At 52.7% G+C, this 25,956-nt stretch overlaps 3 protein-coding genes across 5 annotated transcripts in view; 2 read left to right on the forward strand and 1 right to left on the reverse strand.

Moving 5' to 3' along the window:
* LOC123383556 (ral guanine nucleotide dissociation stimulator-like) overlaps positions 1–25,956 on the reverse strand; it is a 230,220-nt gene that overhangs the window by 176,486 nt on the left and 27,778 nt on the right. The gene's annotated exons all lie outside the window — the stretch shown is intronic.
* On the forward strand, positions 1,633–5,186 carry LOC123383560 (ral guanine nucleotide dissociation stimulator-like). Its single transcript, XM_045051456.1, has 4 exons — positions 1,633–1,714; positions 2,503–2,702; positions 3,303–3,362; positions 4,309–5,186. The coding sequence occupies exons 2-4, from the start codon at positions 2,698–2,700 to the stop codon at positions 4,574–4,576; spliced, it is 333 nt and encodes a 110-aa protein (XP_044907391.1). The 5' UTR covers positions 1,633–1,714; positions 2,503–2,697; the 3' UTR covers positions 4,577–5,186.
* Positions 10,133–17,350, forward strand: LOC123383558 (ral guanine nucleotide dissociation stimulator-like). 3 transcript variants are annotated; one of them, XM_045051454.1, is made up of 6 exons: positions 10,133–12,276; positions 12,635–12,749; positions 14,631–14,830; positions 15,430–15,489; positions 16,434–16,600; positions 16,871–17,350. In XM_045051454.1, the coding sequence occupies exons 2-6, from the start codon at positions 12,726–12,728 to the stop codon at positions 17,311–17,313; spliced, it is 894 nt and encodes a 297-aa protein (XP_044907389.1). In that variant the 5' UTR covers positions 10,133–12,276; positions 12,635–12,725; the 3' UTR covers positions 17,314–17,350. The 3 variants fall into 3 exon arrangements, with proteins under 3 accessions (XP_044907389.1, XP_044907387.1, XP_044907388.1); XM_045051452.1 differs by having other exon boundaries at positions 10,133–12,749; XM_045051453.1 differs by lacking the exons at positions 10,133–12,276; positions 12,635–12,749 and having other exon boundaries at positions 14,299–14,830.

The raw sequence follows: 25,956 nt of genomic DNA on the forward strand, positions 1-25,956 counted from the left end.
TAGGGACCCGGTGGGCTCCGAGTCACTGCTCCCTCGTGCTGCCTGGGGAGTCCCGGAGGAGATGTGATTGCCAAGGACTGAAACTCTTGAAACACGGAACGAATGCAAGACAGGAGGCGCTCCACGGACACGGGAAGCACCACGCCCCACGGATAGGAACAACAAAACCCACAAGTCTGCCTTGGACAAGGAGCTTTTCCATCCACCTTCCTCGCCAGAGTGCGAAGAAGACGTTCCCACCCAACATGTCCCAAAGAGATGACTTTGGACGCCATCCACAACACCCAGTTCTCTTCAGCACACATCTCCAAGGAGGAAAGAGTCTGCACCACCCTCTAAAACACAGAAGCGCCACTTATTCCTGCCTCCCTGGCTCCGAGTTCATTGATGGAATGCACGTTGCCTTCAGAAAGGAAGAGCTCAACAGGGAGTTGCACCTGCCCTAATCCAGACTCCTACCCCCTAGTCCCGCTGACTCGCACGATAGAGGACCCCCTTTCGCCACAAGCCGGGTGAGATCTCCCCCTCCCCATCAGAGGGTGCATCTCTGCCACCAGAGGCGGGGCGGGGCGCGCGGCGGGGCTGGGCAGGGCAGGAGAGCAGGTGTGGAGGGGGGAGGCAGGAGGCCTGTGTTCACCTGCTGCTTCCACTCTCAATCCCTTCAACACCGTCCCCTGCTGGCCTCCAGCAACTCAGGCCCACCAACCTGACTCTCCCTGGAATGTTTCTCTGGAATCTCAGGTCCCTTGTACTTCATTTTCACAGGCAGGAAAGATTCTTCCTGCTCATGGCTACCACTTCCCTGGCCCTGCCTTGACACTTTCCCACAACCGCAGGTCCACGCTTTCCTTCCTTCCTTCGTTAGTTCGTTCCTTCCTTCGTAGGATCCTACCTCCACCCGCCAACCACCAACCCAGTCAGACCTCCATGGGCACTCAGGGTGGGTGTGTGTTTAGATTGGAGACTAAAGTCCTTCATGTGGTCACTGAAGAACCCAGAGTTCCTCCATTTTCTCCCTTCTCCCTCCTGAGGATATCAGGTACTTGCACAGCCAGCAGCACAAGGGGTGATAAAAGGGAAAGAGAACAAGGAAATGCACATGGGAGCATGTTATCAGCCTGGTCTAGAATGCCTAAAATATCCACCTTTTCACTCCTTCCTTCTTTTAAAGGCAAGAATTTTTAAGTAGTGATCTGTGAGAACCTATGTCCCACAAAACATAGAAAATGCATCCCTAGATATGCACCACAAAACACTGAGGGTAATTCTGAAAGGGCTGGCCTATGCTGGCAGACCTCATCTTGTTCTGTGTCATTCACCTTGACCACACCTCCTCCCCTTGAGCCACCCCCTCCCCCCCCTAACAGAAATGGGACCCTTCCCCAGCCAATCAGGTGAGGCCATAGCCATTACCTCACCAACTGCCCTAGGGGAGTTGGTGCTCCCCTTGAGCCACCCCCTCCCCCACCTAACAGAAATGGGGCCCTTCCCCAGCCAATCGGCTGAGGCCATAGCCATTACCTCACCAACTGCCCTAGGGGAGTTGGTGCTCCCCTTGAGCCACCTCCTCCCCCACCTAACAGAAATGGGGCCCTTCCCCAGCCAATCGGCTGAGGCCATAGCCATTACCTCACCAACTGCCCCTAAGCCCCAATAAAACCTTTCTGCTTTGGTAACTTGCTCTCCCTGGTATCTCACCGCTGCCTCTGTGCAGGTAGGGAAGTCAGCTCTAGCTAGCTGGAATAAAGGCTCCTTTGCTTTTACATTGGACTCGGCTCCCTGGCGGTGTTTGGGGATCACGATTCTGGCCATAACATTTGGGGGCTCGTCCGAGATCCCCAAGACCCCCAAGGGACCACCGTCCCACAGCACTAGAGCAGTGACAACGTCGTCCTGTTCCTGTCTCCTGATTTGTTCATTTTGGCCCCTCTGACTGGCGTGACGTGATAGCTGAGTGTGGGTTTGATTTGTATTTCCCTGATGGGGAGCGACGTTGAGCATCTTTTCATGTGCCTGTTGGCCATCCGGATGTCTTCTTTAGAGAAGTGTCTATTCATGTTTTCTGCCCACTTCTTCAGTGGATTGTTTGTTTTTCAGGTGTGGAGTTTGGTGAGCTCTTTAGACATTTTGGATACCAGCTCTTTGTCCGATATGTCATATGCAAATATCTTTTCCCAATCCATTGGTTGCCTTTGAGGTTTGTTGGTTGTTTCCTTTGCTGTGCAGAAGGTTTTATCTTCATGAGGTCCCAGTAGTTCATTCTTGCTTTTAATTCCCTCACCTGTGGGGATGTCAGATCGGAGATCCTAACGTGTTCAGCCATTTCCCACCTCAAATTCTCGTGTGAATGCCAACATCCTTCTTCGGACTCTGGGCACCCAGGTCTCACTCTTGCCACAAGTCACGGACGGCTTGGGGGTTTGGTCTGCATTCTGGACCCCAAGCCTCCTGATGTCCATGGTGCTGTGTCTGACTCTGTGTCCCTCCTGTGTTCTACCTCAGGGTATGAACATCTCACCCATGCCCGACAATGAGAACCGTGAGGAAGGGACCACCGAAGGAGGCTGGATGCTACTGGAACAGCGAGTGGAGCACCTGGTACCTGCTTTCCTGGGTAGAGACCCCTCCTACCTCTTCACATTCTTGAGCACGTACAGAGCTTTTGCTACCACCCAGTAGGTCCTGGAAATACTGTTTATGAGGTGAGCACCCTGCCCTTCACAGCCCAGTGTGATTCAGCCCCTGAAAGCTCTGAGTCTCAGGAAAGTCACCAAACGTCCTGGCCTCTCACTTTGTTCCTCCGATCCGGGTGGAAACACTCCAGGTCCTCAGTGGGGGCACTGCAGGGAAAGTCACCCTGGCCTGTGGAAAGCTCTGCTGGCAGGGCTGCGTCTCTGCTGGGTCATCTTTGTCCTCTTGCCCATGATCAACTTTCTGCCTCATCCCTCACTGTCGCCAGGTGTTGACTTGGGCTGTTTTCCCATTGGAAAAGGAGACTGGAGGCTCTATCTGTGTGTCTGAGTCCTGGCTCAAACCAGTCAACGATGCCCAGGATGAGCAGGACGCCCAGACCCACACCAATATGTGTGATGGAGCTGACTCGGGCCCTATCATTCTTCAAACACGCACGAAGCCCCACTAGGTGCAGGCACTTCTGTAGGAGCTGACTGGGATCCAATGCGCAGAGCGGACGGTACCCTCCCCTCCAGAGCTCCATTCTAGTCAGCAGTCAGGGACTCTGGATAGGACAAGACGTAGCATCCACAGGACAGCTCATATGATGTCCTTCTGGCCTCCTCCAGATACGGATGCTTCCATTCGGAGGCTGAGGAGGATGGCGGACCCCGGGAGCAGGAGAAACGGTGAGTAGGCTGAGCTCAGGCTGGAGGGCCTTCCTTCTCCAAGAGGGCAGTGCTGAGACTGTGCGTGGGAGGGGCTGCAGGACCCAGCATCCCACACGTCTGAGAGTCCTGTGAGAGGGCAAAGTTCTGAGGGCTTTCTCTTGGAAACAAGGAAAGGGGTTCTGTCCTGTCTGGTCGACGATGGGCTGTGGGCACAGGGAGGCAGCAGAGGGCGCCAGAGGACCGCGTCAGCCCCTTACAGAGTCCATCCAACCCCATCCCTTCCCACTCACAGCCTTGCCTGGACCCCCATCAGGGGACCCAGAATAACGGTTTTGGGGAGCATCACGCTCACCACCTTGGGGAACAATCACTGTGCGTGCTTAGCAAGGGTACAGGAGACACAGTGAGGGCTCAAGAAGCACATATCACCCACACGATGGGAGAACGGTGTCAGGGGGAGGACACCCACATGGGCACTGAGTGCATGAGGCAGCACAGAGGCACAGGTCGTCACGTTGAGGGCATCAGGAGGGTCCCAGCAAGCCCAGGTAAGAGACAGAGTCCTCTTGTCCCGTATGTGCGCAGATTTTCGTGGAGCGCTAGGGTATGCAGTGAAGGCACTGACTCACCCCGACACCACCCCTCCACTCACGCACGGACTTGAATTCCAGTGGGAGGTAGGCAGCGGGACACAGCGAAGAGTCTGGCTGGCTTCCCCAAGAAGGACAGAGACGACCACATCATTGGCTAAGGGGTTCCCGTCAAACAGAATCTTGATGGTCCCTCTTCAGTGACCAGGTCACTCGTAGGCGGGACTGCCAAATCACAGGTGGACAACGTACAGAACCACCCTCTGGACGTCCAGGAGCAGGAGGCATAGAGGCCAGGTCCCACAGGCCTGTCCTGAGACATCAGTGGGAGGAACACCCCATGGTGATTGTTCTGGCTACTTTTGTATCCCCAGGGCCATCTCCTCCATCCTGGGCACCTGGATGGATCACTACCCCGAGGAATTTTTCCGCCCTCCAGACTTCACCAGCTTGAAGCTGCGCCGGGCGTATGTAAGGGTCCACATGCCGGGCTCCGAGCTGCAGCGCCGCGCCCGCCTTCTCTACTCATGGCGGAAACACCGTGAGCCCAATGAGCCAGAGTCTCTGGGCGAGGAGGACTCTGGGTGGGAGATGTGGACGTGTGGAAGGAACGGGGTATGCCACAGAGAACATGTTTCCTGAGACTGTAGGTGGGCCAGGCGTAGGGACTAGTCTCAGATCACTGTTCCATTAGCCTGCCGTCTGGGAGATTTCCTCCTGGTGGGTTCTTTGACTCAAATGACAATGTCTGCGGGAGAGGTTTCCTGCCATGGAATGGCAATCACGCTGATTTGACACTTCCATACTTGAAGCTTTGGTAGCAGCTCTAGAGCCCCGTCCAGACGTGCCTCGGGAGCGAGCCCCCGCTATCTCTGTGGTGCCCACTGCAGCCTCGTAGCCCAGGCTGCCGGAAGCCACCAGTTCTCCTGGAGCTCAGCGCGTACGAGAATCGGAGACCCTCACTGCAGCGTCCCCGCCAGGGCAGGAGGTACTCCCAGCTCTGGCTGACAGTCAGGAGCTGGAAGAGCCACCTGCCCCTTTGGTGGCCCCAGAGCATGAGCAGCCCTCAGCCCCAGCCGGCGGGGTCACGGAAGGGCTGGAGCAACCACCTGCTGCAACTGAGCAACCAGCCTCAGCTCCCCATCAGCGGCTCATGTTGGTTTGTCATGATAGGATTGGGCATAGAGGTATTTAGTGTACTCATGTACTATTGGCTTCTACTTAACACATAAATACAGTTTCAAAAAATTTACTCTGATCCTTTGAAATTACAACTTCAAGTGTCAGTACGTACATTCGCAGGATTTTACACCCGTGACCACTATGTACTCCTAGAACATTTCCATCACAGAGACACGTGGACTACTAGTCACCCACGGCTCATTCCCTCACCCCAGTCTCTGCAACCAGCGATCTCGGTTTCTGCTGCTTCAGGTCCTCTGGGATTTCCATGTGTGTGCAAACACAGGCAGCAGTGGCAAAGCCAGCGGTGCAGCACGCTCATGTGGAGCCCCACTGCCTGGCTTCATGCCTCGAGTCCTCCCGCTTCACAGCAGTGACCCCCGGCACACATTCTTTCACATCTTCCCTTGGAAATACGAACGGGGACCAGAGTCCTTGCCGAGGTACTCTGTGTCGTCAGCATAGATCTCTCAAGTGCTCAGAACAGTGCCTGCAACAGGCTAAGGGCCCTACCAAGGTGGGATAAGACCAACGAGAAAACAAACACGCATAGGCAGTCCCCTCCCTCGTGGCCAGCACCTAGGCAACTGCTGGGGCTGGTGAGGCAGGGGTGGGATCCCTTCCTTTCCCCGAAGGTGTCCGGCGCCCCTCCCTCTTAAGGACTTCCCGCTGGCAGCAAGAAAACCTCCCTGCCTGATTCTGGGTGGTGCCGGCTAGGAACCCAGTGCCTCAGGGAGAGGCCCTCGCACATCTCCCCGGATACTTGGACGGGCTTCAGGTCAACAGACTCTGCCTCCTCACCTATATGGCAACAGGGACTGCACACCCGTGGAGCCGCTTCAGGACTTGCAAAGCATCAAAGGTGTTCGGACCACAACCAAGTTTCGAGGACACGCACGGCGACTACTTTACCAAGGAAACCTCTCACATGGCGAGCTCACGGATCAATATCCATGCGATGACTCAGGCAGAATAATCATGGTAATCGTGAAGGTAATGATACTCAAGGTCACCATAATCTCCTTCATTCCGGAGAGACACAACTCACCCCTCGGGGACCCAACAGACGCTTAGGAGCCTGAGCTGCTCCAAGTGGCCTACACCACACCATCTTCCTGAAAACATAAAGCACCAGTCAGCTCGACATGGAAGTGTGGGAAAGCCTCTGCTCTCAGGACTCTGTTTTCAGTGTGGTCAAGGTGCTGCCTTCAGGATGTTTTCAGCCTTTGAGACAGGATTGGAACTCTCTAGTGAACTGAGATACTCCCATGTAACAAAACGCATTCCTTGCAAAGAACTGGGTCCCTGACGCGGTGCGGACTCCACACGGGCCACAGCACCACACTCACGCACACACACTCCCCCCCCCCCCCAACAACCGGGGAGAGGTACAACCCATGCAATGAAAGACCGTTTGCTCAAGACCTCATTTCCAAAGGAGGCTGAGAGAGGAGCACTGCCTGCTCCAGTACACACGCACTGGTTTCTAGGGACCCGGTGGGCTCCGAGTCACTGCTCCCTCGTGCTGCCTGGGGAGTCCCGGAGGAGATGTGATTGCCAAGGACTGAAACTCTTGACACACGGAACGAATGCAAGACAGGAGGCGCTCCACGCAAACGGGAAGCACCACGCCCCACGGATAGGAACAACAAAACCCACAAGTCTGCCTTGGACAAGGAGCTTTTCCATCCACCTTCCTCGCCAGAGTGCGAAGAAGACGTTCCCACCCAACATGTCCCAAAGAGATGACTTTGGACGCCATCCACAACACCCAGTTCTCTTCAGCACGCATCTCCAAGGAGGAAAGAGTCTGCACCACCCTCTAAAACACAGAAGCGCCACTTATTCCTGCCTCCCTGGCTCCGAGTTCATTGATGGAATGCACGTTGCCTTCAGAAAGGAAGAGCTCAACAGGGAGTTGCACTTGCCCTAATCCAGACTCCTACCCCCTAGTCCCATTGACTCCCACGATGATAGAGGACCCCCTTTGGCCACAAGCGGGGTGAGATCTCCCCCTCCCCATCAGAGGGTGCAACTCTGCCACCAGGGGCGGGGCGGGGCGGGGCGCGCGGCGGGGCTGGGCAGGGCAGGAGAGCAGGTGTGGAGGGGGGGAGGCAGGAGGCCTGTGTTCACCTGCTGCTTCCACTCTCAATCCCTTCAACACCGTCCCCTGCTGGCCTCCAGCAACTCAGGCCCACCACCCCGACTCTCCCTGGAATGTTTCTCTGGACTCTCAGGTCCCTTGTACTTCATTTTCACAGGCAGGAATGATTCCTCCTGCTCATTGCTGCCACTTCCCTGGCCCTGCCTTGACACTTTCCCACACCCGCAGGTCCACGCTTTCCTGCCTTCCTTCGTTAGTTCGTTCCTTCCTTCGTAGGATCCCACCTCCACCCGCCAACCACCAACCCAGTCAGACCTCCATGGGCACTCAGGGTGCCCCCCCTCTCGACCTGAGACCCTCCCCACCGCCTGGGCCTAATCCCCTACTCGATCTGGGGCCCTCCTCCTCCAGGGAACCGGGGTCCAACCCAGAAACCCCACTCCTGAGGCCTCCATACCGCAGCCGCAAAGGAGCCCAAGAAGCAACCCAGAGCACCAGGGAGGGGGGGAGGTGCTCATGGAAGGGGAAGACAGAGAGGGGCAGGGGGGAAGGCCACGTGCGACCTTGTCGCTAGGGTCCCTACCTTGGCAGCACCGCGACCGAGGCAGGTCCTGGAGGGAGGCTGTGGGTCTCAGCTTCTCCACCTTTAGGCTTCTCCCAGATGGTCTTTGGGGGGCGCCGGGGGGGCATCGCATCGCGCTCTGCCCCAGCCAGTGCTGGCACTCCACCAGCGCGGCCAAACCCCGAGGCGCCCGGGAAGCGCGTCCTGCTCCCAGGCCTCTGGCTCCAAAAGCAGCAGGAGCAGCAGGGCTGCCACCCTCCGAGGCTGGAGGCTCCTGGCTCCCAGTCTTCTCCACGCGGGGCCCCGCCTTCGCTCCCGCCAGCGCTCCCGCGAGCACTACCGCTACCCCTACCGCCAATGCCATGGCTACCGGGTCGCAGGAGCCAGGCAGCAGCATGTCCCCGGTCGGGGGCTGAGGTGGGCGTCAGTCCCTGGCTGGCCCAGACACTTGGGGGCTTGGGGCGGCAGGCGGGCTGGGAGCCAGGACTCACAGCGCCGCTGCAGCCTCAGCTGTGTCCCTCACTGGGCTCCGGCCCTGGCCCACGCGCATGCGCGCACTCGTGCGCCTGCGCGCACTCGTGCGCCTGCGCGCACTCGTGCGCGCGCTCCCGCACACCTGCTTGGGCCCAGGATCCAAGCCGCCCCATCCCCCCACCCCCACCCCCACCCCCCCGCAGGGGGCACAGCTCCTGGGCGCCACCGTCTGCACCACCGCACCTCCCTGTGCCCACCAGATGCTCTGACCCACTGCCCGCCAGCCTGACAGCCGGGAGCCAGGCAGAAGGCTCCAGAGACCAGGCCAGTGGGACAGGGACTGGCAGGTGTCTCCTCCCAAGGTGGACACCTCCCTGTCAGCCCTCATGAGACCCAGGAACCTTTTGCATAGCTGGTTTCCCAGGGAGGTGGCTGGACGTGAACCCAGTGATCCCTCTTGCATCCTAGGCCTCTGTGTTTCTTCTTCACTCTGCCTCACATTCCCGCCAACCGGGGACATCTACAGCCTTGCACCCTCCTCGCTCGTGACCCATGACGGCAAGGGCAGCCCTGAGGGACAGGGAGACACACTGGGCATACGAGACCTCTTCCACCTCCCTTCTCCTTGAAAGGCCGGTGCTTTTCAGCTCTGCATGCCCTTCCCATGGCCCTACCTGGACTGCACCACCAGCGGTCCCACCCTCAAGTCCACCCTGCCACCGCTGACTGTGGCATGTCCTTCAACTCTGTGGAACCGCCTGTCCACCTCCACTACCTCCCAACCCCCATGGTTTCTTCACAGTGTGCCTCAGATCCCAACTCCTCCGTGCCATTTTCCTTTTCTTGCTTTTCATTGCGTTTCAATGTTCCTTTCTTATGGTGAGAGAGACAGGTCATCACCCATGCGATTGTGCAGCAAGCATCGACTGAACGTGCAAGGCGTACCACACCCGGCTATGGATGGCGAAGTGTAACTGAACACAGATATATGGAATTCTTTCCATTTGTCTGGCTAACTGGGCTGCAGGTTCAATATTCACACTACACTTGCAGTCATGTGGTTTATGAGCGTTTTCCTACTTGAAAACAATCCATGGTAGGAGGCACTTCATTGACTTCTCAACCACCAGTTGTTTACTTCCTACTGGCATAGATCTTAATGGAATTTGTTTAAATGTTTTTAAATGGTTATTTTTGAGATAGAGGGAGACAAAGCGTGAGTGGCGGAGGGGCAGAGAGACAGGGAGACACAGAATCGGAAACAGCCTGTCAGCACACAGCCCATGCGGGGCTCGAACCCACGAACCGTGAGACCATGATCTGAGAAGACGGCGGACACTCAACCCACTGAGCCACCCTGGCGCCCCGATACTCTCATATATCTTAATACTATATGTCTGTAAGCTCACTAATTACAATTTTTTACTTATTGTTTTCCAAATTCTCCTTTTAAAAGTCAATGATCCTTCATTTCTTAAAGATATTCAGAGATAGCGATACAACGTGATATTCATGAACATGTACACATCGCACACAAACACACACATAGATGTTTGCTCTTCTTATTTCCTTCATACAATGTGTCCCGGAGGGAGAATATTTTCCTTCAGCTCAGGAATTACCTTCGAATGTTTTGTGGTGTATATCTAGGGATGCATTTTCTATGGTTTGTGGGACATAGGTTCTCACAGATCACTACTTCAAAATCCTTGCCTTTAAAGCAAGGAATGAGTGAAAAGGTGGATATTTTAGGCACTCTAGACCAGGCTGATAACATGCTCCCAGGTGCATTTCCTTGTTCTCTTTCCCCTTTATCGCCCCTTGTGCTGCTGGTTGTGCCAGTACCTGATATCCTCGGGAGGGAGAAGGGTAAAATGGAGGAACTCTGGGTTCCTCATTGATCACATGAAGTACTTTAGTCTCCAATCTAAACACACACCCAGCTCTGTCATGTGAGGAAATCTATGGGGACATGCTTTTTGAAATGTGGTGCGTTCTCTCGTAATTCAGCATAACCTAACACACGTACGAAATGTTAGCCCGCAAGATAACTTAGAGATCAGTCTAGTTCCATGAAAATTGGCTGTTTCAGTCAGTAGGGCATGAGACTCTTGATCTTGGAGTGTGATTTCACACCCCAAATTACGACTAGAGTGGACTCAACAGATATACGATAAAATAAGTATTGGAAAATGACCCAGGTAAATTAGGCTACAATGACTGAGCTGCTAATTGGTGGGTGGGATCCCTTTACCTCCTCAGTCACCCCCCGGGAATGAGCATCTGAGCATTCACATAGTGCCAGTGCTGGTAAGGCAGCCACATCTTCCCTCTAGGAGTTCAAGGACTAGCCAGGAAGATGGAAAGAACATGAAACATAAATGGGAATGACAAGAGCAAGGACTCCATAGAAAAATTCAAGGTGCGACAACTGGGTCCTGAGCTCCACCAGGGGAGGGTCTGACAAGGCTGTGCTGAGGAAACGTTATTATTTCCTGCCGCAGTGCAAGAACGAGTCAGCCCTGCACTAGTCCGAGGGTATGGACCCTGTCAGAAGGCACAGTGTGGCGGACACTCGGAGGCAGGGGTGGTTGTTTCAGAGGGGACGTGTGAAAGGAGACCAGGGAGACCGGAAAGAGCTACGGAGGACAGCAGAGAGGGAGGGTGAGGAGGGCCAGGGCCTGGGGCAGGAGGACGTTGTCACTACTCTGCTCTAGTGCCGTGGGACAATATGCCCCCACCCTTAGTGGCTTCCCCATAAACTTCCCCCCTCACAGGCCCAGGGGACCAGGAATTCAGCAGGGCTCAGCTGAGCGCTCATGCCAGAGCCTCTCAGGAGGTTGGGGATGCTGTCATCACTCAGATAGAACCTGATTCACTCAACCCCTGAGCTCACTTCAGGGTGGTGGCAGGATTCAGTCAACATCGAGTGCCATAGTTCTTCCCTGTCTGTTGTTGTCTCTCAGGGCTAGGCTGTGTGTACCGGTCTGTGTCACGACTCAACATGAGGGTTGGTCCCTACTGTGAGGAGCTGAGAGACAACACAGAGAGTGACAGTGAGCACGTGGCCGTGCCGTGCACATTTTATCACCTAAACTTGTTTGGTCTGGGGTCACGGTGCCATCTGCTTTGCAACAGAAATCAAACACTACGTCCATACCACACTCCAGGAAGGAAATCCCACAAGGATGTGTTGACAGGATGTGGGCATCCCAGGGAGCCACTGAGAGGAGGAGAAAGTGAAGACCCTGCTAGGGTCAGTGCCTTGCCCAGAATCACAGACGGGTAGAAAGTCAGAACCAGGCATGACCCCAAGTTCATGTCCTGAAAATGGGGTCCTGGATTTGACCCAGGATTTCGGAGGGGGTCTGGAAAAGGGTGTGTTACTGTCACTGGGTGCAGACATGGAAGTGGCGTGGGGATGAGGCTGAAGAGGAGCGTCACAGAAGACATCCCAGCACGTTCTTCCCTGAGGAAGACCCCCAGGCCAAGGCAACCCACTGAGTGCCACCCTGTCCCCATTGTATGTACCCAGTGGAAAGGCAGGGAATGGCTCGTGGCACACTACTGACAAAGTCTACGTAAAAGAGAGTTCTGTCCTCCTAGGCCCCAACTCCAATCCCTTCTGTCGGGATTGCTTTAGAAAGTAGAGAACCTAAGCTCCTAGGAAATGTTGGGCCATCCTTCCCTAGGTGGGCATGTGACCTTCTGGGACCCCAGAAAACAAGCACTGGTAAACACACATACACACACACACTCACGCACGTACGCACACCCGGGAGGACTGCGGGCTGGGATCAGAGGAGCAGCAGAATCAGAGGAGGTGAGAAGTTGAAGTCAATGTGGTTGGATAAACTTCCAACAGGTGACACCGCTGCTCCAATTTCACAGGTATCATCCCACATATGCCTGAGGACATCCTGAGGACATCCTGAGGACATGCTAGAATGATCTCCATTGGGCGGAAAAGACACGGACCATCCCTGAGAAGCACACTCGCGAATCTGGGACCAGAAAGAGGTAAGAAAGAAGAGTTCTGTCTCAACCCAGATAGGTCTCACAGCTGGGACCCTGGCTGCCCCCAGAGCTTCTCAGGGGACTGTGGAGAGGAGTGCATTGGTGGAACTGTGTACCGATGTGACATTTCATGGAGAATGGGGGTGAGCAGTCAGCAAAGAGAGGACTATTTGCAAAGGTGTTATCCCAGAGGGGGACTCAGGAGGTGGATCCTAGGCAGTGACATCACTTTGCTCACAATAGGCCCCAGGAAAGCTTGGAACTCCTGTAACCTGGCACCCATGTTCTAAGAAGGTCCCATACCAGGCTCACTTGCCTACAGACACAGAGACTTTAGGATGTTCTCTTGTTGTTTTCCCAGGTACCGGGGCTCTGGATGCCAGAAACCCCAGTGCGCAGGATTACTCAGATGTTGGAGAGGTATCCTTAACCCACGCTGGCGATGCCTCAGGATGTTTTCCAGGAGGTCACATAAGGTAACACAGAGCAGCCTAGAGCAGGCCAGGTCAGGTCAGGTCACAGCTCGGAGCCTTCCCTGGGCACCCCCATCCCCTCATGTTCAGTTTCGGGGAAAGGGGGACATGGGGGCCGGTCCTCCCCGGGACGAACGTTCCCAGGTCTCCCGGTTCGCCCGACCATCCTTCCACACCTTCTCCACGTCTGACACACGTTCGTGAGGAGCAGGGAGATTTTTACCCAAAGGACATGGGGCTCATTGCATTATGCCTAATGCTCTGCACTTTGGTGGCCAAGCAACATGCTCCTGGGGCCCCTCCAGATCAGGAGCAAGGGCCTTACCACCTAGACAACATTCTGGAAATCTGACCACTCACCTCACCCATTCAACCCTTCACAAATGTGGGATTGTGACAGGATTCCCTTCTCTTGCCATGTCACAGTGCTGCACTGAACATCCTACATGTCCTATTATCCTGATCCAACCTCTGCCAGGTACTGTCCCTCTCTTCGGATCCCCAGAATGGACTGTGCTGTTAGAAATCACAGGGACACTGCTGTTCATGTGGGGAGGTGCCGTACATACTCATCTAACAATCTGACCTGAGATTCTTTTTCCTTGATGGTTTTTTTAAAAAAAATATATGAAATTTACTGCCAAATTGGTTTCCATACAACACCCAGTGCTCATCCCAACACGTGCCCTCCTCAGTACCCATCACCCACGCTCCCCTCCCTCCCACCAACCATCAGCTCTCAGTTCTCAGTTTTTAGGAGTCTCTTATGCTTTGGCTCTCTCCCACTCTAAGCTCTTTTTTTTTCTTCCCCTCCTCCATGTGTTCCTGTTAAGTTTCTCAGGATCCACAAAAGAGTGGACACATATGGTATCTGTCTTTCCTTGTATGGCTTATTTCACTTAGCATAACACTCTCCAGTTCCATCCACGTTGCTACAAAGGGCCATATTTCATTCTTTCTCATTGCCACGTAGTACTCCATTGTGTATATAAGCCACAATTTCTTTATCCACTTCTCAGTTGATGGACATTTAGGCTCTTTCCATAATTTGGCTATTGTTGAGAGTGCTGCTATAAACATTGGGGCACAAGTGTCCCTCTGCATCAGCACTCCTGTATCCCTTAGGTAAATTCCTAGCAGTGCTACTCCTGGGTCATAGGGTAGGTCTATTTTTAATTGTTTGGAACCTCCACACTGTTTTCCAGAGCGGCTGCAGCAGTTTGCATTCCCACCAACAGTGCAAGAAGGTTCCCGTTTCTCCACATCCTCTCCAGCATCTATAGTCTCCTGATTTGCTCATTTTGGCCACTCTGACTGGCGTGACGTGATAGCTGAGTGTGGTTTTGATTTGTATTTCCCTGATGGGGAGCGACGTTGAGCATCTTTTCATGTGCCTGTTGGCCATCCGGATGTCTGCTTTAGAGAAGTGTCTATTCATGTTTTCTGCCCGCTTCTTCAATGGATTGTTTGTTTTTCAGGTGTGGAGTTTGGTGAGCTCTTTATACATTTTGGATACTAGCCCTTTGTCCGATATGTCATTTGCAAATATCTTTTCCCAATCCATTGATCGTCTTTGGGTTTTGTTGGTTGTTTCCTTTGCTGTGCAGAAGCTTTTTATCTTCATGAGGTCCCAATAGTTCATTCTTGCTTTTAATTCCCTCGCCTGTGGGGATGTCTGATCGGAGATCCTAACGTGTTCAGCCATTTCCCACCTCAAATTCTCGTGTGAATGCCAACATCCTTCTTCAGACTCTGGGCACCCAGGTCTCACTGTTGCCACAAGTCACGGACGGCTTGGGGGTTTGGTCTGCATTCTGGACCCCAAGCCTCCTGATGTCCATGGTGCTGTGTCTGACTCTGTGTCCCTCCTGTGTTCTACCTCAGGGTATGAACATCTCACCCATGCCTGACAATGAGAACCATGAGGAAGGGACCATCGAAGGAGGCTGGATGCTACTGGAACAGCGAGTGGAGCACCTGGTACCTGCTTTCCTGGGTAGAGACCCCTCCTACCTCTTCACATTCTTGAGCACGTACAGAGCTTTTGCTACCACCGAGCAGGTCCTAGACATACTGTTTATGAGGTGAGCACACTGCCCTTCACAGCCCAGTGTGATTCAGTCCCTGAAAGTTCTGAGTCTCAGGAAAGTCACCAAACGTCCTGGCGTCTCACTTTGTTCCTCTGATCCGGGTAGAAACACTCCAGGTCCTCAGTGGGGGCACTGCAGGGAAAGTCACCCTGGCCTGTGGAAAGCTCTGCTGGCAGGGCTGCGTCTCTGCTGGGTCATCTTTGTCCTCTTGCCCATGATCAACTTTCTGCCTCATCCCTCACTGTCGCCAGGTGTTGACTTGGGCTGTTTTCCCATTGGAAAAGGAGATCTGAGGCTCTATCTGTGTGTCTGAGTCCTGGCTCAAACCAGTCAACGATGCCCAGGATGAGCAGGACGCCCAGACCCACACCAATATGTGTGATGGAGCTGACTGGGGCCCTATCATTCTTCAAACACGCACGAAGCCCCACTAGGTGCAGGCACTTCTGTAGGAGCTGACTGGGATCCAATGCGCAGAGCGGACGGTACCCCCCCTCCAGAGCTCCATTCTAGTCAGCAGTCAGGGACTCTGGATAGGACAAGACGTAGCATCCACAGGACAGCTCATATGATGTCCTTCTGGCCTCCTCCAGATACGGATGCTTCCATTCGGAGGCTGAGGAGGATGGCGGACCCCGGGAGCAGGAGAAACGGTGAGTAGGCTGAGCTCAGGCTGGAGGGCCTTCCTTCTCCAAGAGGGAAGTGCTGAGACTGTGCGTGGGAGGGGCTGCAGGACCCAGCATCCCACACGTCTGAGAGTCCTGTGAGAGGGCAAAGTTCTGAGGGCTTTCTCTTGGAAACAAGGAAAGGGGTTCTGTCCTGTCTGGTCGACGATGGGCTGTGGGCACAGGGAGGCAGCAGAGGGCGCCAGAGGACCGCGTCAGCCCCTTAGAGTCCATCCAACCCCATCCCTTCCCACTCACAGCCTTGCCTAGACCCCCATCAGGGGACCCAGAATAACGGTTTTGGGGAGCATCACGCTCACCACCTTGGGGAACATCCACGGTGCGTGCTTAGCCAGGGTACAGGAGACACAGTGAGGGCTCAAGGAGCACATATCACCCATACGATGGGAGAACGGTGTCAGCGGGAGGACACCCACACGTGCACTGAGTGCATGAGGCAGCACAGAGGCACAGGTCGTCACGTTGAGGGCATCAGGAGGGTCCCAGCAAGCCCAGGTAAGAGACAGAGTCCTCTTGTCCCGTATTTGCGCAGATTTTTGTGGAGCGCTAGGGTATGCAGTGAAGGCACTGACTCACCCCGACACCACCCCTCCACTCACGCACGGACTTGAATTCCAGTGGGAGGTAGGCAGCGGGACACAGCGAAGAGTCTGGCTGGCTTCCCCAAGAAGGACAGAGACGACCACATCATTGGCTAAGGGGTTCCCGTCAAACAGAATCTTGACGGTCCCTCTTCAGTGACCAGGTCACTCGTAGGCGGGACTGCCAAATCACAGGTGGACCACGTACAGAACCACCCTCTGGACGTCCAGGAGCAGGAGGCATAGAGGCCAGGTCCCACAGGCCTGTCCTGAGACATCAGTGGGAGGAACACCCCATGGTGATTGTTCTGGCTACTTTTGTATCCCCAGGGCCATCTCCTCCATCCTGGGCACCTGGCTGGATCACTACCCCGAGGACTTTTTCCGGCCTCCAGATTTCACCAGCTTGAAGCTGCTGCGGGCGTTTGTAGGGGTCCACATGCCGGGCTCCGAGCTGCAGCGCCGCGCCCGCCTTCTCTACTCATGGCGGAAACACCGTGAGCCCAATGAGCCAGAGTCTCTGGGCGAGGAGGACTCTGGGTGGGAGATGTGGGCATGAGGAAGGGACAGGGTATGCCACAGAGAACATGTTTCCTGAGACTGCAGGTGGGTCAGGCGTAGGGACTAGTCTCAGATCACTGTTCCATTAGCCTGCCGTCTGGGAGATTTCCTCCTGGTGGGTTCTTTGACTCAGATGACAATGTCTGCGGGAGAGGTTTCCTGCCATGGAATGGCAATCACGGTGATGACACTTTCTATTTTTGAAGCCATGGCACCAGCTCCAGAGCCACGTTCAGACGTCCCTCAGGAGCGAGCCCCCGCTATCTCTGTGGTGCCCACTGCAGCCACGCAGCCCAGGCTGCCTGAAGCCACTAGTTCTCTTGGAGCTCAGCGCGTACGAGAATCGGAGACCCTCACTGCAGCGTCCCCAACAGGGCAGGAGGTACTCCCAGCTCTGGCTGACAGTCAGGAGCTGGAAGAGCCACCTGCCCCTTTGGTGGCCCCAGAGCATGAGCAGCCCCCAGCCCCAGCCGGCGGGGTCACGGAAGGGCTGGAACAACCACCTCCTGCCGGTGAGCAACCAGCCTCTGCTCCCCAACGGCGGCTCATGTCCGCTGCAGCCCCAAAGGATGAATTCCCTGACCCTGTCATTGCGTTCTTTGTCATTTCTGTAGTTCTTATAGAGGTATTTACTGTCCTTATATATTAGTGTTCTATAAATAAAAGATAAACTAAGTTCCAAACAATTTACTCTAATCCTTTGAAATTACAACTTCAAGTGTCAGTACGTACATTCGCAGGATTTTACACCCGTGACCACTATGTACTCCTAGAACATTTCCATCACAGAGACACGTGGACTACTAGTCACCCACGGCTCATTCCCTCACCCCAGTCTCTGCAACCAGCGATCTCGGTTTCTGCTGCTTCAGCTCCTCTGGGATTTCCATGTGTGTGCAAACACACAACATGGCCTGTTGTGTCTGGCTACATGACAGGAGACTGATTAATAATTGCTTAAATATTCAATGGCACTAATATTTTTTATGACAGAGGAATAGTCCTCAAAGAACAAAGATTAGGTGAAGCCCCCACTTGAAATATCTTCATTATCTGCCATGGGGACCCTCTGAGGTTTGACACAAGAGCAGAAGCCAGAAGAGAAATGTCTGGACCAGAGCGAATACCTTGAAAATCTTTCATTTTCCTCGACTGGCCATGGTGATATTGGTCTAACGTGCATATTATAAAAACACCCAAATGAAACCGTCAATATTCCATTTATGCTAATCTATTAGGCAATAAAGTATAAAGTTCTGAAAGGTTTCCTACAGGTGACATGTATTCAGTAAAATGAAGATTTAATAATGAGGACAGGCACCAACGTGGCTCAATGGGCAAGTTTCCGAGTCCAATTTGGCTCGGGTCATGATCGCACGGTACTTGAGATCAAGTCCCAAGTCAGGCTCTACAATGACAGCTTGAAGCCCTGGTCAGGATTCTTCTTCTCGCTCTCTCCAAATAAATAAATAAATAGGAAACAACAAGTACATAGGCAGAAAAAATGTATACTCTTTCAAGAAATATTGGCCCAGAAGATACGGTGTCATCTTCAGAGTCCTTTGGCTTTGAGTGCAGCAGGTGTCTGTGTTTGTGTTCATGAGTGGTGTGACAGGTTGGGCATCCCTCCAGGACTATGGTCTTGTACTATGGGATGTCCCCACAGTGGACAGGCACAGTCCTGTCCCCTTCTGCATTCTCAAGGGCCACACATCATCCTTTACTCTGCGTCTCCAGAAGCTGAATGACTGGGCCAATTGCAATATTTTGACTCTCATCATTGTACAGAAAGGTACATGTGTACCGAAACTCTCCCTTTCTGTAGGTGTGTACACCTAGCACAACTTTGGGGACATACTTTATATGCATTTTTCGGGCGTAGCCTCCAGGTTCCAATATCTACAGACTCTTGATTCCGTTGGGGTCTTATGTGGAAAGCAGGGACCCCTGGGACTGAGTGGATCCCTGAACAATCAGGACGACAAGCCAGCACTGAGGCCATCAGGGTACCTAGGAGTGACCCATGGGGCAGGAAAGAAACCACACTCCCTCATTCTGACCTCCTGCACAGCATACCTGCCCCATGCCCTGGAACACACCCATGCAGGCCCCATCCCATGACAAACCCCAACTGCCTGCGCACCTCCTGTTCCATAGCTCTGCTTCTCAGTAGAGCAGCCAGTCCCTGCTTTCAGGCCAGTGGAGGATACAGGCTGGGCCACTGCTGTCTGCTTGCTGGCTCTCCTCCCAGGCTGGGTTGCTTACTCTCAGGAAAGCACCTTAAGTGCAGGTCAGGTGAATGAGTTAAAGACCATGACCTGAATGTGTTCATCCTGACGACTGAGTGGCAACAGCAAGAACCACCTGGACCTCGGCAAGCCAGAGAGTCCTTTACACAGCACATCAGGAACTCAAGGAGACTGCAGGATGGAGACTCAGTCAGGCTTCTGATAGCGAGTCAAGCCCCTCCACCCTTCAGGCTCCTCCAGCAGTGACACCCGCCACCTGCCAGCCCCATCTTTGGGGAGCAGTGTCCCTGTCATGAGCAGCCACACAGCACCCTCTGGTGACCCACCACAAGGCACACAGGAATACTGCAGGGCTCCCTGATCTCCCAGCAAAGAAAGTGCCATTCCAACCGACACATCCTCAGACGATTCCAGGCAGATCAGACACAACTCTGTAAAATCCAATGTTTTTGAGGCGCCTCTCAGGAAGTCTATGAAAAACGTAGGTCTCTTCCCAAATGCAGTATTCTGAGATGAATTCACTGAGTGGTGGAGTCAGGCACTGGGTTCCAGGACAGAAAAGAGAGACAAGGGGCTACCTCCCAAATGCACAGGGCGCATTGTGGGAATGTGTTGGGAAGCATATGTCAATGTCACAGCTCTCTGGTTCTGGTTTAAAGAAAACATATATCCAAACAAACCTTGTGTATGGACTTGTTGGATTATATCAACCAAAAAACATTTCAGAAAACTTGCATACTCTCACTCCATATATCTTCTTACCCTCATCTAAATTCGATCACATCATCCTATGTTCCCAGGTACTTTTTCACTTATTGGGAGTGCATGATATGCTCTAGAGAGACCGCAGAAACTCCACAAACTTACTGGTAGACCTAATAAATGAATTCAGTCATGTTAAGGTATCTATGTCTTTGTACATAACATCCTTCAATTCTATACATGAATAATAAAGTATCGGAGAGGGAAATTAAGAAAATAATTTAAAATCACTGCAAGAGAAGAAAAAACTTAACAGTAAATTTAGCCTACAAACACCTGGGTGGCACAGTCAGTGAAGCATCTGACTTTGGCTAAGGTCGTGTTCTCATGATGTTGTTTTGAGCCCTGTGTGGGGCTCTGTGCTGACAACTCAGAGTCTGGAGCCTACTTTAGATTCTGTGTCTCCTTTCTCTCAGTTCTTCCCCACTCATATGCGCTCTCTCTGTCTCTCTCTCTTTCTCTGTCTCTCTTTCTCTGTTTGTGTGTGTGTGTGTGTGTGTGTGTGTGTGTGTGTATGTGTGTGTTTCCATGTATCTCTCTCTGTCAAGAAAAAGATAGAAAACTTAAAAAAGAAAAGAATGACTTTAACCATGAAAGAGTGAGACCTCTTTCCTGAAAAGAAGAAATCACTGGAGAAAGAATTTGAAAAGACAGAAATAAGCAGAAAGACATTCTATGCTAGTGGATCCCGAGAATTAAGATTATCAAAATGTCCACACTACTTAAAGCTACCTACACATTCCCTAGGTGCAATCCCTATCAAAGCTTAAGCACGTTCCCAAAAATAGAATAATCCTTCAAGGTGGACAGAACCACAAAAGGCTCCGAATACCAAAGTCATTGTGAGAAGGAAGAAAACAGCTGGAAGCACCATGTTTTCTGATTTGAAACTATATATCAAAGCTACAATAACCCAAGCAGTACACTATTGGGGTAAAAGCAGAGACAGAGGTCACTGGACCAGAACTGAAGGCCCAGGAAGAAACCCACACATATGTAACCAATTATTTCACAACCAAAGAACCAAGAATATAACCTGAGGCAAAGGCAGTCTCCTCAACAGGTGGTGCCCAGAAACACTGGGCACAGAAAAACAACAGGCGCGGAAAAACAACTTGACACCTATTTAACCCCACACACAAAAATGAAGTTAAAATGTATTACAGACTTGAGACCTGAAACCGGAAAGTCCTGGATAAGACCTTGGGCAGGAGGTGTGGGAAATCGCACAACGATGTCCTGAGTTGGGAGATTATAGGGAACGCTTTGCAGAGCAGATCACTCGCTGCTCTCTGGCCTTCCTGCAAACAGCCAGCAGCAGCTCACTTACCTAGTTGGTGTGTATCTGGGGGGCAGGTGAGACTTGGCCGATCTAGTGAATGTGTATCTAGGGGTTGGGTTCTGCATGGGCTCACCAAGTTCTTGGATCGTGTTGTCGCATGGAATATTTTATCCTGTCTAGATATGGTTTGCAGAATATCTTCAATACGTTCTTTCTAGCATGTGGCCCGCTGACGTGTTGTACATCGTTTGTAGACTTAATGAATGTGGGAGCCTGAGAGGAGCTCGTGGAGACGTCCCTTAAACTCCCTCACCTCTCTTGACTTGCGTGGAGTCTGAAGCAACCCTTTCTGCTGTCCTTGGCTTTGCTGGACAAAGCCAAATGCCAAACCCACGACAATGTTTGGATCTCAGTCTTGACTTGAGTTTAGGGATTTGACACCAGAAGCCAAAGCTACAAAGGAAAACTAAACAAGTGGGACTACATGAAACTAAAAAAACAAGTTCTGCACAGCAACAATATCTTCCACAGAGTGGGAAGGCAACATAGTGAATGGGAGAAAATACTTGCAAACTACATACATGGTCAAGGGTTAAAACACAAAAGATATCAAGATCTCCTACAGCACAACAATGCAAAAGCAAAGAGAAATGACGGACCTGGCAGAGTCCTGAAAGGGCATTCTTCCAATGAAGACATACAGGTGGCCACCACATACATGAAGAGAAGTTCCATGTCACTCCACATTAGGGAAATGAAAGTCCAAAGCCAAAGAGATATCACCTGAAACCTGTCTGAACGGTCTTATCAAAAAGACAAGAAAACACAAGCGTCGGGTACAATGTGGAAGAAAGCGAATCATTGGGCCCTGTTGGTGGCATTGGAACTTGGTTCAGAGGCAGTCGCAAACAATGTAAAGTTTCCTCACACAATTCAGAGGAGAACATCCATATCATCCAGCAACTTCCCTCAATTACCCCCCTAGGTACTACTCAGAACACATGAAATCACTAACTCCCAAAAATGACTTCACACCTGTTATCATGCCACAGTGTTTATAATAGCCTGGAGGGCATTATGCCAAGTGAAAGAACTCACACAGAGAAAAACACATATAAATGCTCGCACATATATGGGAAATCTGAAACAAAAACTAAGAAAACAAAAAACAAAAATCCTCAAAACAGAATGAAACAAGCCCATCAATACATAAAGATGATTGCAAAGGTGGGGGGGCAGGAAGGAGGGAAATAGGGTAAAGGTCAAAAGACATCACCGAATAAAAAAAGACCATGTCAACAGGGAAAGGGAGAGTAAAGGTGACTCAATATCTCAAATTCTAGTTTCCTCTTTTTCAGACCTTAGTTCAGTCCATTCCATTCACTAGACCTACTAGAATAATCAGGACTTGACAGTTTTGGCATGATGAGTTCTTTACTTAGGATTTCGTATCCAGAAGTACACAGTGCTTAGATTACTAGGTAACTTAGATTTTCCATCATTTTTATGGTTTCTTGAAGTACCATGATGTCACAAAAAACTCCTTAGATCTAAGTGGATACTTTCATTACTCTAAACGTATGTACATACCACTAAAATAGTACAATAAAGGTAAGGTGCATTGTCCATCGCACAACAGTGATTGTTTTACTCCTTGTTGTAGTGAGCTTTGGTGACGAAAAGGTTTGGGGTATCGAGCTCCTTATCAAATTCCATGCCATGGATTATGCAGAATATAGTAATCATAGTAATCAATAAAATAATGATCTTCAAGATAATCATAATCTTCTGAATTACTGACAGAGACAACACACCCCCGGGGACAAAACAGACAGTTAGGAGCCTGAGATGCTCCAAGTGGCCTACACCACACCATCTTCCTGAAAACATAAAGCACCAGTCAGCTCGACATGGAAGTGTGGGAAAGCCTCGGCTCTTAGGCCTTTGCTTTCAGTGAGGTCAAGATGCTGCCTTCAGGATGTTTTCAGCCTTTGAGACAGGATTGGAACTCTCTAGTGAACTGAGATATTCCCATGCAACAAAACGCATTCCTTGCAAAGAACTGGGTCCCTGACGCGGTCCGGACTCCACACGGGCCACAGCACCACACTCACGCACACACACTCCCCCCCCACCCCCCAACAACCGGGGAGAGGTACAACCCATGCAATGAAAGACCATTTGCTCAAGACCTCATTTCCAAAGGAGGCTGAGAGAGGAGCACTGCCTGCTCCAGTACACACGCACTGGTTTCTAGGGACCCGGTGGGCTCCGAGTCACTTCTCCCTCGTGCTGCCTGGGGAGTCCCGGAGGAGATGTGATTGCCAAGGACTGAAACTCTTGAAACACGGAACGAATGCAAGACAGGAGGCGCTCCACGGACACGGGAAGCACCACGCCCCACGGATAGGAACAACAAAACCCACAAGTCTGCCTTGGACAAGGAGCTTTTCCATCCACCTTCCTCGCCAGAGTGCGAAGAAGACGTTCCCACCCAACATGTCCCAAAGAGATGACTTTGGACGCCATCCACAACACCCAGTTCTCTTCAGCACGCATCTCCAAGGAGGAAAGAGTCTGCACCACCCTCTAAAACACAGAAGCGCCACTTATTCCTGCCTCCCTGGCTCCGAGTTCATTGATGGAATGCACGTTGCCTTCAGAAAGGAAGAGCTCAACAGGGAGTTGCACTTGCCCTAATCCAGACTCCTACCCCCTAGTCCCATTGACTCCCACGATGATAGAGGACCCCCTTTGGCCACAAGCGGGGTGAGATCTCCCCCTCCCCATCAGAGGGTGCAACTCTGCCACCAGGGGCGGGGCGGGGCGCGGCGGGGCGCGGCGGGGCTGGGCAGGGCAGGAGAGCAGGTGTGGAGGGGGGGAGGCAGGAGGCCTGTGTTCACCTGCTGCTTCCACTCTCAATCCCTTCAACACCGTCCCCTGCTGGCCTCCAGCAACTCAGGCCCACCACCCCGACTCTCCCTGGAATGTTTCTCTGGAATCTCAGGTCCCTTGTACTTCATTTTCACAGGCAGGAATGATTCCTCCTGCTCATGGCTGTGACTTCCCTGGCCCTGCCTTGACACTTTCCCACAACCGCAGGTCCACGCTTTCCTTCCTTCCTTCGTTAGTTCGTTCCTTCCTTCGTAGGATCCCACCTCCACCCGCCAACCACCAACCCAGTCAGACCTCCATGGGCACTCAGGGTGCCCCCCCTCTCGACCTGAGACACTCCCCACCGCCTGGGCCTAATCCTCTACTCGATCTGGGGCCCTCCTCCTCCAGGGAACCGGGGTCCAACCCAGAAAGCCCACTCCTGAGGCCTCCAGACCGCAGCCCCAAAGCAGCCCAAGAAGAAGCCCAGAGCACCAGGGAGGGGGGGAGGTGCTCATGGAAGGGGAAGACAGAGAGGGGCAGGGGGGAAGGCCACGTGCGACCTTGTCGCTAGGGTCCCTACCTTGGCAGCACCGCGACGGAGGCAGGTCCTGGAGGGAGGCTGTGGGTCTCAGCTGCTCCACCTTTAGGCTTCTCCCAGATGGTCTTTGGGGGGCGCCGGGGGGGCATCGCATCGCGCTCTGCCCCAGCCAGGGCTGGCACTCCACCAGCGCGGCCAAACCCCGAGGCGCCCGGGAAGCGCGTCCCGCTCCCAGGCCTCTGGCTCCAAAAGCAGCAGGAGCAGCAGGGCCGCCACCCTCCGAGGCTGGAGGCTCCTGGCTCCCAGTCTTCTCCACGCGGGGCCCCGCCTGCGCTCCCGCCAGCGCTCCCGCGAGCACTACCGCTACCCCTACCGCCAATGCCATGGCTACCGGGTCGCAGGAGCCAGGCAGCAGCATGTCCCCGGTCGGGGGCTGAGGTGGGCGTCAGTCCCTGGCTGGCCCAGACACTTGGGGGCTTGCTTGGGGCGGCAGGCGGGCTGGGAGCCAGGACTCACAGCACCGCTGCAGCCTCAGCTGTGTCCCTCACCGGGCTCCGCCCCTGGCCTTCTAGCCTGCTGGCACCCGTGCCCGGGCTCCTGCACATGTGCTTGGGTCTGCGATACAAGCCCCCGCCTCGGCCCTCCCCCACAGGGGACACTGATCAGGGCGCCAGGGTCTGCAACACCACATTTAGCAGGAAGCTGAAACAAGCAAGGTGGGGGAGCGGGAACATGTTTTTCTGTGATATGTTTCAGGAAACACCGCCTGAGGGATCCAGAGGCCCTGATGGTTCCAGGCCAATTTCAACAATTTGTTGAACAACAATTAAATTAAATTGTTGTTCAACAATTAAATCATTTTAAGAGCAAAAGTAATCAACAGTAGTATAATTCATTTGTATGACTACCTTAAAATGCACCTTAGATGTTCCACACACCCCTGCATCCAGGAAGGAAAAGGGCACAATGTTGATGGTAAGGGATGAGAGAGACTGGTTTCAGTGTGAGTAAGTGGACTTGGGCGCACTTCAAGGTACTCCACCCTGGGACTTCTTTCCCAAGAGGGAGGTGAACACAGGTGTTGTTTTGTCCAGAACTGAGCGAAAGAGATGATCAGGAAGTGCGGCTGTGAATAAGGGATTCAAATGTGGGACAGGTTTGTGGGGACAGAGGAATTCAAAGTGTGGGCTTATAGGCAGGCTCCGTTCACACATGGGAACAGGTGTAATACAAGCAATTCTCCAGTTTTCATGTTTGTGGGCCTCGTTGTGAGATTCCCAGGGAAGGTATACTTTAACAGCGATCAAGGTCAAAATAACCCTGCAAAACCTCAAAGCATGGGCTCTATTACTCCCGCGAGGACATACTGTACATCTGATAGGTTTTAAAAATGACAAAAAAGGTTCATTCCAATCATAAAAATAAGAAAAAGAAAAAAATTCCCTGTTTCCATATGATTAAATTCATATAGCCTTCCATATACTAAAATCTTCAGATTAAGTCTGTAACTTTCTGCAATGTCTTTCTTCATGAGTATTCCTTACCCTTTACACATACGTATGCATATTTATATACCCTTACACC

The sequence above is a fragment of the Felis catus genome, assembly GCF_018350175.1.
Source record: "Felis catus isolate Fca126 chromosome A2 unlocalized genomic scaffold, F.catus_Fca126_mat1.0 chrA2_random_Un_scaffold_38, whole genome shotgun sequence".
NCBI lineage: Eukaryota > Metazoa > Chordata > Mammalia > Carnivora > Felidae > Felis > Felis catus.

Excerpts from the sequence above, each read along its gene's own strand:
- LOC123383560 (XM_045051456.1), top strand. Across the intron at positions 3,363-4,308 it reads CCCCGGGAGCAGGAGAAACG|GGCCATCTCCTCCATCCTGG; the intron begins GTGAGTAGGCTG and ends TTGTATCCCCAG.
- LOC123383558 (XM_045051452.1), top strand. The coding sequence starts at position 12,612 with ATGTTCTCTTGTTGTTTTCCCAGGTACCGGGGCTCTGGATGCCAGAAA. Across the intron at positions 12,750-14,630 it reads TTTCCAGGAGGTCACATAAG|GGTATGAACATCTCACCCAT; the intron begins GTAACACAGAGC and ends GTTCTACCTCAG. Across the intron at positions 14,831-15,429 it reads CTAGACATACTGTTTATGAG|ATACGGATGCTTCCATTCGG; the intron begins GTGAGCACACTG and ends GGCCTCCTCCAG.